Below are 17,712 nucleotides of genomic sequence, written 5' to 3' on the forward strand. Positions count from 1 at the left end.
GGAGTCTCGGACTGGGCTGAAGACTGTGACTAGAGATTTTCCAAAATATGCTCGTGGGACCAGTGGGGAGGCTGGGCGCATTCCTGTGGATGTCTAAGAAGCAGAACAAACAAGCCGCTGGCTGCCAGTGTGGAGCAGGGCTGCTAAGGCAGCTAAAGCTGCCAGTTGTGTGCGGAGCCTTCCTGCTCTCCTCAATCCTCACCACACTGTCTATGGCCTCAGGGCCTTTGCACAAACTCTCTCCTTGGAGCAGTCTTTCCCTTGAGGCATTAGAAAGCACTTCCTTTAGGAAGTCCTCCTGGATTCACAGTGTCTGAGATGAGGCCCTCCTCTGTGCCAAGGTACCACCCTTTACTTGGTTGAGTGTAACCTGGATGGAGTTCTGCCTCCCTCACTTGTGTGTCTGTTCTGGGAAGGGGGGGGGGGTAGGAGCTTTCATGTGCCTGGGCAGGGAAGCAGCAAGTGGCAGTGATAGGGCTGGGGGGGGACAGGGATGACCCACACGGTACCACCCTCCTCCCCACAGCCCCTACTTGTTCTGCCTGTTTCTATTCTGACCTTTCTTCCCACAGGTTTCTCCTTATGTTGGTGCCGGAGGCCCCAGAAGTTCCAGGAAACTCTGTCTGGCTTCTGGCCCAGGAGCAGGCTCCAGGCAGGCGGCGGCGAAGGGCTGCTCACCGTCAGGCGTCTGTTGAGTCCTCTGAGTTGGCACTATGGGGATGGGGGCCACCTGTGGGCAGCCCAGGACTAGGGTGGATGGGTGGAGGAGGGGGCACCAGGGGCACTTGTAGACCGAGTGGCCATGTCTCGGCGTGGTTGTGGGGCATGAGCGGGCGGGAGGAAGAGCTGACCTGGGGTTCTCAGCTTGGTTATGGGTCCGCCTGTAGCCTGGAGTTGTCCCTGGGCCCACAGACCTCCCTGGTACCTTGCAAGAGTGTCAGAAACCAGGTCTCCCCTGGAGAGCTCAAAAAGCTATCCCAGGGAAGGGAAAAGGAAACACTCAGAGAGTTACCTCTCGTGCATGGAGGAAGCAGAGCCACCCTCCTTCCCCAGTTTATTACATTAAAGAAAAAAGGTTTATGTATTTATTTTTGGCTGCGCTGGGTCTCCTTTGCTGCTTGGGCTTTCTCTAGTTGTGGAACAGGCTCTGGAGCCCAGGCTCAGTAGTTGCGATGCATGGCCTTAGTTGCTCCGCAGCATGTGGCATCTCCCCGGACCAGGGATCGAACCTATGTCCCCTGCTTTGGCAGGCAGGTTCTTAACCACTGGACCACCAGGGAAGTCCCCTATTTGTTTCTGATGGGCGACCTGGACCTCTTGTGAGGGCTAAGGCCTGCCGTTGTCTGGCTCTGTGACCCTGAGTGATGGGGCTGGGAGGCTCTGTTAAGAAGTGCGGAGCAGTTACGAATGATGAGGGGCAGTGGGGGTGGTTGGGGGATGTACTGGCTGGGGGCTCAGGTGCTGACAGTGAATCCACTGGTGGGATCTAGCCCAGGACCATTGGATCACAGATCTGAGGACACTCAGTTCGAGGGTTGGTTCCAGGCTGAGGCAGGAAGCCCAGGGCTGGGTAGACAGGGCTGGTGGCTGCGTCTGAGACCCAGCTCAGGATCCTGGCTCACCCAGGAGTGACCGAAGGAGGAGGGGCGTGGGGTGGGACCCGGGGGTTGACTTCAGTCCCAGCCGGTGATCCAGGTCCTGCCTCTGGCCTCTCTGGGGCTCAGGCTATGAGGCAGCCAGTTCCTGCTGGGCCCTGTGAGTGGATGTGCCAAAGTGCCTGCACACAGCAGTGCCGGGCCCCCTCCCTCCTCCCTCCATGGGCTCTCTGTCCCCCAGGTTGTCATAGTCCTGGCGCTTGCCGGCTGGATGCAGAAGGACTGTAGGAGGGCGGCCCTGGGCTTCCACAGCCCCAGGAGACTGGAGAGTGACTCCAGACCGGCTCACCTGGCCAGAGGTGCTGCATGAAGACAACACGTGCTGCTCACATGCCGCTCACATGCCGTGTGCTCTCCTCCACCTACGGAGGGCCGCCTGGGTGCCAGGACTTTCACTCGGGGACAGCAGCTCCTCACCTTCCATGAAGCTGGGCAGGGCATCCCCTGTGGAGCCCATGGAGCAGGGTGTGGGTTGCCGTTCTCTGGAGCCGTGTTGACTGGGCAACATCGGGTGAGGTGTCTGTGCCTGTGGGTGGGTGAGACCACATTCCCAGCTTCTGAAGGCCCAGGAGGGCAGGCGTCCAGGAAGCTCTCCTCCTTCCCACCCTGGCCCCCACGTCCCATCACTGACAGTCACCCCGCTGGGATGAGCACTGGCTTTACCTTAATTCCGGTCCTGAAGTGGTGGTCGGACGCCATTGAGTCCATCCCTTCACTTTACAGATGAGGAAACTAATGGTAAAAATATCTGCCTGCAATGCAGGAGACCCGGGTTCGATCCCTGGCTTGGGAAGATCCCCTGGAGGAGGGCATGGCAAGTCACTCCAGTATTCTTGCCTGGGAAATCCCATGGACAGAGGAGCCTGGTGGACTTTAGTCTATGGGTTCACAAAGAGTCGGATACAACTGAGCAACTAACATACACACACACAGCCCAGAAGGAGAAGCACAGCCCACGGGGCCACGGTGGAGTGGGGGATGGGAGCACAGAGCAATTAATTCAGGAAACACGATGCGCCCTTCCTGTGTGCCAGATGTGTACAGGGCGGGGTTCTGGGAAGAGGAAACCCTAGCCTCACCCTGGAAGGTACACCGCTCAGAACATCATGGGACCTGCAGCTGGGGAGGGAAGCCAGAGGAGGAGACTGGCCTGGGCCATGAGCTCCTGCCAGGGAGCCTCTCTCTCTGGTCAGTGGGCCGTAGCACCTGGGGCAAGGGACTTGGTCTTTCGTGATTCTTCTGGTTTATGTTTAAAAATCTGCTATGGAGTGAAAATAGTAATACCAGTGTATGGAACCCGTGGGGTTGCTGGGAGTTCATTTATGAAGTGTTTAGAACAGAGCCTGTATACACAGTTGAGTGCTATGTAAGTGTCTGGTATTATCATTGTGGCAGCTTCTCCCATGGCCTTTTGTACCTAACCCCGGGGAAGCAGCTGGAGGGGAACAGTTCTGTGAGGTGGGGAAGCAAGCGGAGGCTGGGAGCTGGAGGTGGGGGTGGCCGGGCAGAGGGAAGGCTGGCCCAGACCCACTGTGCTCTGGCCAGGCCCGGTGTCTGCCTCCAGGGGCGAGTGGGGCATAGTTGACTAGACTGGGGGGACGCTGGTCTCACTCTCTGGCCCAGAGCGGGAATGGAGTCAGGGATAGTGGGGAGGGCACAGCCGTTCTTTCCTTTCTATTTTGACTTATTTTTGATATTTTAATTTATTTGTTTGGCTGTTTTGGGTCTTAGTTTCAGCACGTGGGATCTTCAGTCTTTGTTGCGGCCTGAGGGATCCGTAGTTGTGGCCCGTGGGATCTAGTTCCCTGACCAGGAATTGAACCTGGGACCCCCTGCATTGGGAGCATGGAGTCTTGGCCATTGGACCACCAGGGTAGTCCCAGATCTTTCCCTTTTAAATTACAAAAGCATCTATGCCCCCTCTAAAACCCTTTGATCCCTGAAACCTTCCTTAACACTTTTCCCAAAACCTACCCCTCAAGATTACTCACCATTAACAATGTAAATTGCATCCTTTCTAGATCTTTTATATCTTTTAATAACCTATGTATACACTTATAAATACCGCTTTTGTTTTTTAAAAAAGGAAGAAAATTACATAATATTACACTCATTGTTCTGTAACTGTTTCCCACCTAATGATGCTGCCTCTTTGCATCCTTCCCTGTCAAACACACAGGCTCCTCCAGTGTCTACTGCTGCAGAGCTTTCATAGCACAGATGGACCAGAATTTATTTGACCATTTTCCCAGTAATGGACATTCGGGCTGTTTCCAATCTTTTACTATTACTAACAAAGCTGCTGCAGACATCCTGTACATATATCTTGTGTCCACGTGCGAGTGTCTCTGAGGCTAGATTTCCAAAGAGGGATGAGAGACGCGAGCGTGAGAGACGCGGATTAAAAATCATGAAGCCTGAAGGGTGGGCATCTTTAGGGTTTGATGGTGCAGACCTCCATGTGTGTACCTGTGTGTTGAGGGACCTGGAGAGCCGTGTTATGTGGGGAGCACGGGGCCCCTGACTCAGGTCCCCACACTCTCAAGGCTGCCAGGGCTCTCCCGTCTCCCCAGCACTCCTCTGCCTCCCTCACCTGGACCTCAGCACTGCCCTGCAATGTCCTGAATCCATCCATTTTCCCTCTCTCTTCATTTAACACATTTGCTCTTCCTGGAACCCGCCTCCTCACTCTCAGCTGATGACCTCACCTCCTGTCTCACCGAGACACTAGAAGCCACCACGGGAGAATGTCCACAGTCGCCCACCGCCACACCCATCCACCCACCCGCAAGAGTGCCTGAGTCCTCTGCCTCTTTACTGTGGCCACGGCAGCCCGTCTACTCTGCACAGCAAGATCTGTTTTTTAAAAAGCTATTATTGAAAAAAAAAATCACAAAACATAACCTTCACCCTTTTAAAGTGTGAATTCAATGCTTATATATATTTTTTAGCATACCCACAGAGTGGATATGCAACCATCTGCTGCTGCTGCTGCTGCTAAGTCACTTCAGTCGTGTCCAACTCTGTGTGATCCCATAGATGGCAGCCCACCAGGCTCCCCCATCCCTGGGATTCTCCAGGCAAGAACACTGGAGTGGGTTGCCATGTCCTTCTCCAATGTGTGAAAGTGAAAAGTGAAAGTGAAGTCACTCAGTCGTGTTTGACTCTTAGCGACCCCATGGACCGCAGCCTACCAGGCTCCTCCATCCATGGGATTTTCCAGGCAAGAGTACTGAAGTGGGGTGCCATTGCCTTCTCTGTATGCAACCATCACCACTACCTAATTCCAGAATGTTTTCATCACCCCCAAATAAATCCCATGCCCATTAGTAGTCACTGCCCACTCTACCCTGCCCCACTCCAGCCCCCTGGCAACCACTAATCTATTTTATGGAGAAGTCTAGTGTCCATAAATTCACCTGTTATAGAGCCAGACTGATTATAGAGCCAGAAATAGACTGTTATAGAGCCAGAAATCATACAATCTATGGCTTTGACATCTGGCTTTTTTCACTGAGCATAAGGTTGTCAAGGTTCATCTGTGTTAGGCATGTATCGGTACTTCATTCCTTTTTATGACTGAATAATATTCCACCAATGGATATACCATATTTTGTTTATTCACGCACTAGCTGATGGACATTTGGGTTTCCACTTTTTGGCTATTATGAACAATGCTGCTGTGGGCATTGGTGTATTCATTTTTGTGTGGCCATATGTCTTTATTTCTCTTGGTACACCTAGGGGGGATTGTTGGGTCATACGGTAGCTCTGTGTTTAACTTACATTTTTTAAAAAAATTGAGATATAATTGATATATACCATTATGTTAGTTTCAGGTGTATGACATAGTGATTCAATACTTGTACATATTGGGAAATATCACCACAACAAGTCTAGTTAACATCCACCACCAAGCACTGTTATGAAATTTCTTTTCTTATGATGAGAACTTTTATGATCAACTCTCTAAGTAGCTTCCGAATATACAATACAGTTTTATTAACTAGGATCACCCACGTGTAACTTTTTCAGGAATTGCCAAACTGTTTTCAAAGCAGCTGCACCACATTATATTCCCACCAACCATGTACAAGAATTTTAATTTCTCCACATTATCAAATTGGATCTGTTCTGCTGCTCACTGCTTACAAAATCAATACTCACAGATGAGAAAAAAATGCCTTTAATCAGAATGCCAGCGATCTGGGAAGATGGTGGACTGAACAACCCCCCAAAACCGCCTCCAAGGATTCTGCTTGGCTGTGAAAGCTTTTAAAGGGAGATAGGGAAGTAATCTAGATAATCATCGATTTGGGGGTCAGAGTTGTCACCATTCCCCACTGTGTGCAGGCTTGTCAGCTCCTCGGGATCTTTCTCTAGATGTTATCGTGTTCACACAATTTTGTCCCACAGTTTGTTCGGGAGATCACTGAAGGGGAAGCTAGGAAACAGATCTTGTCATCTGTTAATTACTTATTCTTCATTTCTTCTTTGATCTACAGAAAGAACCAATAAGTTAGACAAGGCATAGAGTGACTAAGAGATCTGAAAGGTCTTCTTGGGTTGCAAATGAGTAGAGCATAGGGGTGCTTGGTTTAAAAGTTAGTTATAGGGGCTTCCCAGTGGTCCAGTGGTTAAGACTCAGCACTTCCAGTGCAGAGGGCATGGGTTTGATCCCTCATTGGGGAACTAGGATTCCACATGCTGTGTAGTGCAGCCAAAAATTTTTTTAAAGTTAGTTACAATATAATTTTGCTAAAATGACAAGACAAAGGGCTTCCTGCTGAGGGAAGTTTCCCACAAAGAGCTGCTTACACACATACTCACCAATACTCATTACTGTCTTTTGGGTCTTAGCCACCCTAGCTGGTGTGAAGTGGTACCTCACTGGGATGAACAACCAGATATCATCCCTTCTCACCTGTTGGAAAGCAGTGCTCCCATAATTCTTCTCTATGTCTCCTGCAACAGGCTTCGCTCTCTGTCCCCAGTTACCCCTGCTAGCGTCCAAGCGGTTCTTATTCTTTCCCACCTTAAAAAACTCCCAGACGTCTCTTGACCCAACCCTCCTCCAGCTACCTTCCCATCTCTCTTCTCCTTTTACAACAAAAGGCTACAAGAGAATGTTCTCCACTTGTCCCCAGTTTCTCTCCTATCACTCTTTCTTGCATTTACTCCTTTGTCTCCATCCGTTTTCAGAACCATTCTTCTCAAGGTCATGCCCTCTGCCTTTCTGAATCCAGTAGACCCTTCTCAGCCCTTTCAGGGATTAGCCCACTCCTTCCTCTCTCTTAGTCTTGGTTCCAGGATTCTAGAATTCCGGTTCCCTCTCGTTGTTGCCTTCTCCTCTTCATTTCCCTGCATCTTCTTGACCTCATTAGCCCAGGGCTTCGGGGCTCAAACCGCGGCCCCTCATTTTTCTTTCTGTTCTCTTGGATCTCATCCAGTCTTGTGACTTTAATGTCATGCAAGAGCTGATGACTGTTGTAGCTCCAGGCAGGAACTCTTCCATGAGCTCAAGACACTTATCCAACTGCCCTCTGGATGTCTAATGGGCAATTCTGACTGGGCAAACTCCAAACAAAGCTCCCAGTTCCTTGCATCAAGCTGGCCAATCCCACATCTCAGTAAGGACAATACCACTCTTTCTGCAGTTTAGGCCAGAACGTTGGGGTCAAGGATGGTGCTTCTCTCTCTCCCACCAGCAAATCCTGCCACTCCTCACACTGCTTCAGCTACCCCTGGGCCTCTTGCTATTGGAGGTTGCAGTAGCTTCCTCATCAGTGTCTCTGTTTCCACCCTTGACTCCACACAGGGCCCAGAGAGGTCCTTTTGATATCGAAACTGGGTCATGCCATTCCTAAGCTCAACACTTGCAATGAAGCCTGCTTCGTGAGGTCAGCACCCTTTCAATGGCCGCCAAGCTCCTACAGGATCCGGTCTCACCTCCTACCATTCTCCGCATACTCTACTTAATCCTCACTGGTCTTTTCTGTTCCCCAGACCCTACAAGCTCAGTGTGGCCTCTGCACTTGTCTGGAATGTTCATGCCCAGAAATCTACATGGCTCTTTCCTCATCTCCTTCCAGACTTTACTCAAAATGTTACTGCCTCAGAGGGGTCATGTCTGACCACTCTGTCTAAAATCGTAATCTCCAGGGCACTCCCTACCTGCTTCTTAATTTGTTTTTCTCCTGGTGCTCACCCTTCTAGCATGCTGTATATTTTCACTGACTCAGTGAATGTGAGTTTGAGCAGACTCCAGGAGATAGTGATGGAGAGGGAAGCCTGGCATGCTGCAGTCCATGGGGTCGCAGAGAGTCGGACACGAGTGAGCGACTGAAGAACAATAAATATTTATGTGTTGGCCTTGTTTACTGTTTCCCCCACTAGAATGTAAGCACTGTAAGGACAGGGAATTTAGTCTGTTCTATTCACTACTATTCACTCAGCCCCTGAAACAATGCCTGTCACATGGTAGGTGCTGAATAAATATCTGTGAATGAATGAAAAAATGCCAGTGATCTGGAAGTTATTCCTGAAGCACAGGAACAACCCCTACAAGCCAGGCCAGATACTGCCAGCAGGTGGCACTGTGACCACAGAAATGGCAAGCTCCTGGCTTCCCAGCCACTTTTTTTCCCTCCAGAAAGAGATTCACTCCTTTAGATGCCCCTGTTTCCTTGGTAAAATGTGTGTGACAATGAATGTGACTTCCAGGTCAGTCTTCTGCCGGTTTTTCGCCTCCTGTCAAGATTCCTGTGAACCTGTGATTATTTCCGGTGTGGTGAGGATCACCAGCCCTGGCCCGACCTCAGCTCCAGGCCCAGGTGGTGGTGAGGGGTCAGGATCTGGCAGCCAGGCTCTGGCAGCTGGGTGGATGTGGTTAGACCCTGGGGAATCTTTCACGGGGTCCTGGGAGAGGGGTGGGGTTTCTCCACCTGGCTCCTCTCTGCTTTCGGCCATGGGACCTGTCCAGCAGTTCCAGAGCCTTAACACTTGGGCTCCATCCAGCTCCCACCCTCTTCGGCAGCTGCGGGGGCGGGAGGAGGGAAAGGGTGGGGGGCCCGCGGTGAAGCTAAGTCCCCTCTGCTCTGCGTTCCTGCTGCATCTCACCATCAGCATGTGGAGGCACCAGCAAGGACCCTAGGCTCAGATCAGGGCCCATTCCTGGCTCTGCCACTTACCAGTGGGATGACCTTGCCAAGAACTGAGCCTCAGTTTCACCATCTGTCCAATGGGACAGATGTACCCTGCCTCGTGGTGGGGGAGGCTTGTTGCTTGGAAAACATCTGCCTGGTTCTGGGCTGATGTAGACAGGTGCCCTCAGTAAGGACTAGTTCCTGTCTTAAAGGGAGGAGTGTGAGGTCCAGGCACGGAGATCAGACCAGGATGAGGGCAGGTGGCTGGACCGTTGTTGTTCATTCACTTACTCTGACATCGTGTGATGTGCCTGTGAGCCTGTGTAGAGCTTTGAGGCACTATGGGGATCAGAAGGATACAGGACTAAGCCTAGGTGAAAAAAATTTAAATAACAAATATGAGAAGGGCACAGGAAGTGTCAGCGGGCAGCTCACGATGAATTGCCCAGGGAACAGTTCCAGGGACAGTCCTGCTGTCTGCAGACACAGAAGAGACCAGGGTGATGACCCCAGCAAGAGGCACCCCCTGGTTCCACTGAGGCTGGTGCGGGGGGAGGAGGAGCCACCGTCAGGTTGGGGAGCTCCTCCTGGGGGTGTCGTTAGGACACTTCAGATCCCGGAGGGAACGTTCTCCTGCAGGACCCTGGGGTGAGGACTGTAACGAAGGACATTTCCACCCTTCCCACAAAGTCCTGGTGTAACCTTTAGATGAACTTATCCAGAGCCACAAACAGGAAGACAACTAAAGCGGAGGTCGTGAGCGCCATCTCCTGGTCAAACCACCGCTGCCACCTCAGAGAAGGTGTAAGCCCCTCTCTCCAAGAACACATTTTCCATGTTATGTTGAAGGCAAGAAGCCATGGGGCTCTTGGGTTTAGCATTTCTGAGGGTGGTTACAGCTATAGCACCGTCCAACCCTTCCCCGGGCCTTAGACCTCATGGTCCTCCATCCCTGCCCAACTCTCTCGGAGCAATGCCAGCCTGGGCCCAACTTTCTCTGCCAAACCTTAGACCTCCTGCCTCTGACTTTTTCCCTCCCTCCCCCCCTCTTTTATCCAGGTTCTCACAGTTTCCCTGAGGGAGAAATTGAGGCAGCAGGAAAGGACCAAGGAGTCCCAGGTTCTCCCCCACGACCAACCTCAGAGACCCCACACCTGCCCTGGAAACTGCCTTCTCTCGTGGTCCCCCGCGGGAGTGCGGCAGAGAGGCCAGGTCAGTCCTGGATGGTCCAGCTGCCTCTGTCCCTCTCCCTGCCTATCTGGGCCTGGCGCTGATGCTCTGCTCGTGTCCTTGCTGTAACCAGCTGCCTGCCTGGCACAGAGGACTTCTGCTGCCCACCCCCCCGGGCCTGTGGGGCTGTTTACTCCGCCGCCCCCTCCCCCATGGCACAAGGCAGAGCGCTCACTTAGATTAATTAATCTGCTGCCCGGCCCGCTCCTCCGACCCATCTTTTATTCATGGACAAGCGGCGTTCTCTGCTTTACCAGGACACGAGCATCAATATTTCATCCTTGCTTCGCCTGCCAGCATCCCTCTCCCTCCTCCCTGCTTCTCACCCCCTCTCGGACCCGGAGAGCTGGGCCACACTGGCCTGGCCCAGGGCGTCATCACAGATGTCCACGCTGCCTTCATCTTGCCCGCTGTGCCATCGTGGACTCCAGAGTCTGCGCAAAAAGCCCTTCTAAGTAAGTGAGCCGGAGAGGCGGCGCCGGCGGAGGGGCCAGGCCTGGAGGGAGCGTCTGGCTCAGGGCCCCATGGGGTCGAGGGAGGAGTGTCCTGGGGGTGTGTGTGGGGGTGGAGGCGCTGCAGTTGGCATGACAGTCTTGTCCCTGTGTGGCTGGGTGGTTGTCAGGACGGGGGGATGAGGGCCGTGCCTGGCACAGATCCTGGCACATGGCAAGTGCTTCTCTTTCTACCTTCATCTTCTCTTTCTTCCTTTTCCTCCTAGACCAGGTGTCATTGTATTTTTCCCACCGCCAGGCCTAGGCAGGTGGATGAAGGAAGCAGCTTGGGTGTCCAGGAGCACACATCCCTCTGGCCAGCACCCAGCCCGTCTCACCTCATCCACTTGAGGTCACAGAGGAATGCGCTGCGCTCTGCCCTGGCAGAGTGTGGAGGTCCTGGCAGAGTGTGGAGCCGGGATGGAAGCAGTTACTCTCAGGAGGACTTTGGGCAGGCTGTGGTCCTTTCCCAGGCCGGTGGCCAGCTCTTCATTTCTGTGTTGGGACTGGGGTTGAGAGCGCCTGCTGAGGTGAGCCCCTGGGGGAATTGCTCTGTCTGGCACCAAACTCCCCCTCCCTCCGTGAGGGCCAGGTGGGGCGTCCCACTCCCCTCCTTTCCTCACTCCCCATACCTGATCCTTCAGGAGAGCCTGCCCCCTAAGCCCCCAGTCCTGCTGGAATCCAGCCTCTTTGACTGTCAGCTGCCACCCTGCCCATGCCCCTCTGCCTGGTCTCCGCTCCCTCCCGTGTCCCCTGTGTTCTGTGCTCAGCACAGCAGCTGTGAGCCTGGCTCCGCTGTGCCAGCCGCCTGACCACACTCTGTGCCTTTTCTTTCCCAGGGGTCCTCCGGCCTCACTCTGTCACCTTCAGGTCTCTGCCGAAGTGGCACTCAGCCCCACCCCTTAACAATGGACTTTGAATTTCTCCCCCAGTGTCTAACATGCTGGTTACAGTTATCCACATTTACTGTATACCTTTGTCTCCTGCTCACACAGTGAAAACTCCCTGAGGGCAGGAAACACTAATATTTCATTCACAGATTCATCCCAGAGCAGTGCTCACGAGGAAGGAGCTGTGGAGTCTCAATGAATGAATGTGTGAATGAATGAATGATTTAAGTGATGGGATGAATGAACAAGTGGGTAAATGAATGAATGAGTGAGGGAATGAATGAATTCCCCCCAAGAGTATTCCATGGCCCATTTAGGACGGCCCACAGATGATAATTTTTTTCCTAGACCTATGCACTGGGAAAACGTTAGCCTGCGTTGAGAAACTGATATTCATTCATTCATTTATTCAGTGTATTTATGGAGAACCTACTGTGTGCCAGGCCTATGCGAGGTGTTGTGGGAACGGTAATGGACAAATTGGGTGGACATGTTTGTTTTTTAGTGCTGAGTATTTATCTTCTGGGTCTCCGAGGGGATTGTCACTGTTTTCCTTTCTGCTTTGGCTGCCCCCAAGCCCAGAGCTAAGTTTGTGAATATTCTGAGTACTAAAACTGCCCCTTTGATCTCTCTTGGTTATTCTACTTTTCTTCTCCCTGAATCTTGTTTCTGAATCTTTTCAGATTCAGAAAAGGGACATTCGTCACAGGTCTGTGTGCTGTCTGGTGGACTGGCTCAGGACACCAGGCAGGGGCTGGCTGGGGGCCAGTGCCTCCTTTTGATCCCTCTTCTGCACCTCTCTGGCTCTCTGTCTCTGGCATCTTCACCTCTAGCTCTGTGACTCTGCCGCCTGCTTCCTTCAGTCCCTTCTGGACCTGCCTTCTCACTGGCGTGGCTGAAGATGGGGCCCCACTACTCTCTCGCTTTGATGAAATAATTCATTTATATGTTAAATCTTATTATACACATTCTTGTAAACTACTTCAGAATCTTTTGGCAGCAAGATGTACATAGATTATTGCTTAGGGATGGGTGCACATATGTGTGTGTGTGGGGTGGGGTGGGGTGGAGTGGGGCTGGCTCTCCCTGGAGAGAGGGGGCCAAGAGGAGACAGAGGATTCCCCACAGGGAGGAAGCTGAAGTGACAAACCTCTTGTGCTGGAGGAGGGTCCTGCCTGCCAGTCCTCCTGACAGGCCCTCTTTAAGAGTCAATCTGATCTGCTTAGCCACAGTCCAGCGGTCACTTGGCCCCGATGTATTTTGTCACCAGCCTACCGTCTGCTGATAGACTCTCCCCTCCCCAGCTCCGCTGGCCAGTCTTGGGCTTCACAGCCTCATTCCGGGATCAAATCATGGACCATTTTGTCCTTGGCCCCCTCTTACCATCACCGGGGCTGGAGTGACCTCTGCACCTGAAGTCTGGGGACAGGAAAAGGGATAGATGGGTTTCAGCAATTGGCACAGAGGGCCAGAGGCGGGGGACATTCAGGGGAAGATTAGGAGGCTTTGGCAAGGGGGATGGGGTGCTGGCCAATGGGTCACAGATGTGCCTGTGTCTCTCAGTCTTGAACCACATCTTCCTTCCATCATCACTGCAGCTTTGAACAACTAACTAGACTCTTGGGCATTGGGCAGGGGTGTGACCAAGAGAGAAGGGGACTTTGGCCTGAAAACCAGAGGCAAAGGCACCCTCACTGTGGGCTCTTGTTTGGAGGGTCTCACCCTGACCCTTAGCCTCCTCCCCCTAACATACCCTGTGGTCTCAGAAGAGGAGCCTTAGTAGGGGTAGCAACTTCCTTGGTGCCATTGCTGAGGCTGTAAGAGGTCGCTGCTAATAGTCATGTACCTTTGAACAAGTTAAGTAACTTCTCTGTGCCTCAGTGTTAGCATCTGCACATGGGGGAAGGAATTTTAGGGTATGCATCTAAGAAAGAGATATAGGGGTGGGAAGAACCTACTAGACTATCTCAAATGATAATAATAGTGGCTACCACTTACTGAGTACTTACTGTATGCATCTTTCTTAGATGCATAGCCTAAAATTCCTTCTCTGCTTACTTTGAATGATAGTTCTTCCAAAGCTCCGATGAAGAAACACAAAATGGCACCAGACAACACCATGTGAAGGTTAAGAACAGACACTTGAGATCTAATGCCTCACCTTGTCTGCTGTGTGGCCTTGGGCAGCTCCCGAGCCTCTCTGAGGCTTGATTCTTTTTGTTTTGATGAGATAACTGATCCAGGTGTGGGCTTTTTTTTTTTTCCTTCCAATATTTATTTTTATTTATTTGGCTGCACTGGATCTTAGTTGCTACATGCAGATTCTTTAGTTGTGGCTTGTGAACTCTTGGAGAAGGAAATGGCAACCCACTCCAGTATTCTTGCCTGGAGAATCCCATGGAGGGAGGAGCCTGGTAGGCCATAGTCCACGGGGTCGCAAAGAGTCGGACACGACTAAGCTACTTCACTTCACTTGACTTCTGTGAACTCTTAGTTGCAGATGTGGGATCTATTAATAGTTCCTGACCAGGAATTGAACCTGGGCCCCCGCATTGGGAGTGTGGAGTCTTAGCCTCTGGACGACCAGGGTAATCCCTCTAGGGTTCTTTTGAACACAAAACATGACCAAGTGTTTAAGACACTCAGCGTGGTGTGTGGTGTGGCCTGTGTGGTCAAGAAACAGGAGGCTGTCGCTTTACAAGGTGCTGGGCACACATCACTGCATCGATGCCGCCCTCAATTATGAGCCGACGGCGCAGGGTTCACCATGCCCCTTCTGCAGGAGAGGACTGAGGTCATGAGAGGGGAAGTGACTTTCCGAGCTGGGCTGGACCTTGGCCTCCTGGTTTGGAGACTGGCCTTCAGAGTGGCCATCACTCTTGAAGTGATGTGAGGAATCAGATGCTTTTCTCCTGACCTGAGGCCTGGAGGGAGGGAAGGGGGCCAGCAGGGGTGGTGGTAGGTCGGAGTGTGAGGTTATGGATGGGGCTGAGGAGTGGGCTTCAGGAGTCACAGCGAACCTCCCCCTTCACAGCTTTGCCCCCACCCAGCCCACTTTCTGCTGCTGTGTGAACGCCCCCATGCACCCCCCCTCCTGCAGCTCCCAGGGCTTGGCCCTGGGCTCAGGGGCAGTGATAGGCTCAGATAGAATAGAGCCCATCCGCAGGACTGGAAGTGGTGTGCCTGCCCCCTGCCCCCTGGGACATGGCCTTCTCTGGTGCCTCCCAGGCTCCGGAGGGTTAGAGACTGGCCCCGACCCAGGGACAAGCTTTAGACATAATTTCATTTTTTATTGAGATTGTAAGTGGTGGGGGGAAAGACAAGTTAAAAAATAGCCCATCTGGGCTGAGCAGGGGAGAAAGCAATTTCCTTCTGAAATCTCCTTTTCTCTGATTCTCAAAATATGCAATTTAGAAATGTCTCAGTGCCTCTGGCTGGGGTGTGGGCCAGGCCACCTAAGAGTCAGCAGGGTGGGGCCCAGAGAGGTGGCTGGGGAGCGGTGGGGAGGGACCAAGGCCTTTTGAATTCCAGGCCAAGCCTCAGGGCCAGGCTGGGGGGTGGGGGTGGGGTGGGGTGGGTGGGGATCGTGGGGCAGCGGGAGCGCTGAGGATGGAGGGTGACAGGGACTGGCCGGGGTCGGAGGTCCTGGTGGGCAGAAGGGTGGAGGAAGAAACAGCAGAGACTCCCAGGCTGCTGGGGTTGGGGGTCATCCAGCACCTAAAGGAAGTCTGTGTTTGTGTCTCAGGAGATCTCATGGGGCAGAAGCACAGACCCATTCTGAAGGACAGGGAGTTCTAATCCCTTTGCTGGAAGGGCCCATGGATGCTGTGTAGTCAGGTGGTCCCTCGGAGGCCTTGTCAGGGACTGCAGGGGCATGCGTGGTAAAGGCCCAGCCTGAGCTTGTCCTCTCGGGCCATTCTCCACGTTCCCCGGATGCCCCCTGCCAGCCTCCGCTTCTGTGTGCATATGTGGTCCAGTAGGCACGGCACAGCCGTGAAGATTCCAGCTTGGGGGGCAGGATGGGCCCTTGCGGGTGGGCAGAAATAGAGGCTGAGGCTCACTGTGGGGGCTGCCTCTGGTCTTGTCCTATCCTATGACATGGTGCTAATCCCATGTCCTAAAGCACCAATCCTCCAACTAACCCATCAGCCACCAGAGTCTGCCAACCTGCCAATCAAGCCGTCACCTCACTAACCAATCCAGGGACCACCAACCAACACATTACCTACCACACATGGTGCCGTCGTACCACCCCAGCAACCCTCTAAGCAGCTACCAACCAACCCACTAACCAGAAAGCCCACCAACCCGTCTGCCAACTAACCTGCTCTTCCACCAGTCTACCACCCCACGTAGCCTATCAACCAACTCACCAGTCAACCCATTACCTTACCGTCCAATCTGAAGGCAGAAGCTACACAGTAATGTGAACAGGGAAGGTTTGATATAGAGAATTATTAACTGGAACAGGGGTTGACTTACTAAGGATTACCTACTGTCTGTTTTAATAGGAGACTGATTTGCTTACTCTAAGGACACAAAGGAATAGCAGATGTGGGGAGTGGCCACTGCCTCTAGGGCTGAGGCAGAGGTTAAAGGAAGGAACAAACCCGGAAGAGCCTCCCCCACTTACACGCAACCAGGGCTGATGATGTCACCACCGGGCCCCTGGATGGCAGAAGACTTGGCGCGGTGCCATGCTGGCAGGACGCCCTGGGAAGCTGCCTTTGGGGTTGCTAAGGGAAGGTATGCTGTCGATGCCTCACTGCAGGGGCCTGGAAGGGAAGCCCCTTCTTCCTGCAGTGTCTTAGCCCTTGCTACTAACAAAGCTTAACAGAGGACATCTCTGGTGGTCCAGGGGTTGAGAATCCACCTGCCAATGCAGGGTACATGGGATCAATCCCGGATCTGGGAAGACCCCACATGCTGTGGAGCAACCAAGCCCATGAACCACAACTACGGAGCCCGCGCTCTAGAGTCTGTGCTCCACAAGAGAAGCTGCTGCAGTGAGGAGGCCGTGCACCACGACTGGAGACTGGACCCCGCTCGCCACAACTGGGAATGAAGACCCAGTGCTGTCAAAAATAACTAAATAAAAAATTTAAATATTAAAAAAAAAAATGTAATGGAGAGCCAGTTGGTAAAGGAGAAACATTCACAGAGTCCAGCCATGATCACCATATAGGTGTTGAAGAGTCATCTGAAGCTAGGAGGCAGTTAGGTAATAACTGACATGCCCATTCTCCCACCTTCCCCTAACGCAGCAAATCAGTTCCTTGGCCAATCAGCCATCAACGAACAAGACTGCTTTTCCAGTAACCCATCCCACACCCCACTAATTGGCAATCCTCTAACCTATGTACCAACCTACTGAACTACCTACCAGCCAGCCCCAGCAACCTAGTTTTCTCTCTTTTTTTCCATTGGTGTGTATCTGTTAATTTCATACTCCTAATTTATCTCTCCCTGCCTTTCTCCTTTGGTAACTGTAAGACTGTTCATGGGGTTCTCCAGGCAAGACTACTGAAGCGGTTTGCCATTCCCTTTTCCAGTGGACCACGTTTTGTCATAACTCTCCACCATGACCCATCCATCTTGGGTGGCCCTACATGGCAAAGCTCATAGTTTCATTGAGTTAGACAAGGCTGTGGTCCATGTGATCAGTTTGATTAGTTTTCTATGATTGTGGTTTTCATTCACGAATAAGGATAAGAGGCTTACAGAAGCTTTCCAGTAGTCATGTATGGATGTGAGAGTTGTACTATAAAGAAAGCTGAGTGCCGAAGAATTGATGCTTTTGAACTGTGGTGTTGGAGAAAACTCTTGACCCTTGGCCTGCAAGGAAATCAAAGCAGTCAATCCTAAAGGAAATCAGTCCTGAATATTCATCGGAAGGACTGAGGCTGAAGCTGAAACTCCAATACTTTGGCCACCTGATGCACAGAACTGACTCATTGGAAAAGACCCTGATGCTGGGAAAGATTGAGGGCTGGAGGAGGAGGAGAAGGGGACGACAGAGGATGGTTGGATGGCATCACCGACTCGATGGACATGAGTTTGAGGAAGCTCTGGAAGTTGGTAATGGACAGAGAAGCTTGGTGTGCTGCAGTCCATGGGGTGCAGAGTCGGACACGACTGAGCAACTGAACTGAACTGAACTGAACCATAAGACTGGTATTTATGTCTTTGAGTCTGTTTTATTGATGTTACTCTGTTCCAGGCACTGTGCTCAGATCTGTGTAGACAATTTCCACCCTAAAGGAGAAGTACTTTGGAGTAATTTATCTAGATTGGGGAAACA

General features: G+C 52.2%; 2 protein-coding genes across 2 annotated transcripts in view; both read left to right on the forward strand.

Moving 5' to 3' along the window:
- The window catches only part of LOC122701740, a 48,927-nt gene extending 48,151 nt beyond the window's left edge, over window positions 1-776 (forward strand). The window contains exon 6 of the mRNA XM_043915007.1: window positions 573-776. Coding sequence (XP_043770942.1) covers window positions 573-751 — 179 coding nt within the window. The 3' untranslated portion in view covers window positions 752-776. The remainder of the gene's footprint in view (window positions 1-572) is intronic.
- A 49-nt stretch (window positions 777-825) lies between these two features.
- On the forward strand, window positions 826-16,336 carry LOC122701746. Its single transcript, XM_043915021.1, has 6 exons — window positions 826-921; window positions 1,837-1,954; window positions 9,892-10,012; window positions 10,288-10,485; window positions 10,781-11,051; window positions 15,923-16,336. Exons 1-6 carry the CDS (start codon window positions 826-828, stop codon window positions 16,058-16,060), a joined length of 942 nt encoding a protein of 313 aa, XP_043770956.1. The 3' UTR covers window positions 16,061-16,336.
- Window positions 16,337-17,712: the final 1,376 nt, after the last annotated feature.

Source organism: Cervus elaphus, chromosome 1 (genome assembly GCF_910594005.1).
Source record: "Cervus elaphus chromosome 1, mCerEla1.1, whole genome shotgun sequence".
In the NCBI taxonomy this organism is placed as follows: domain Eukaryota; kingdom Metazoa; phylum Chordata; class Mammalia; order Artiodactyla; family Cervidae; genus Cervus; species Cervus elaphus.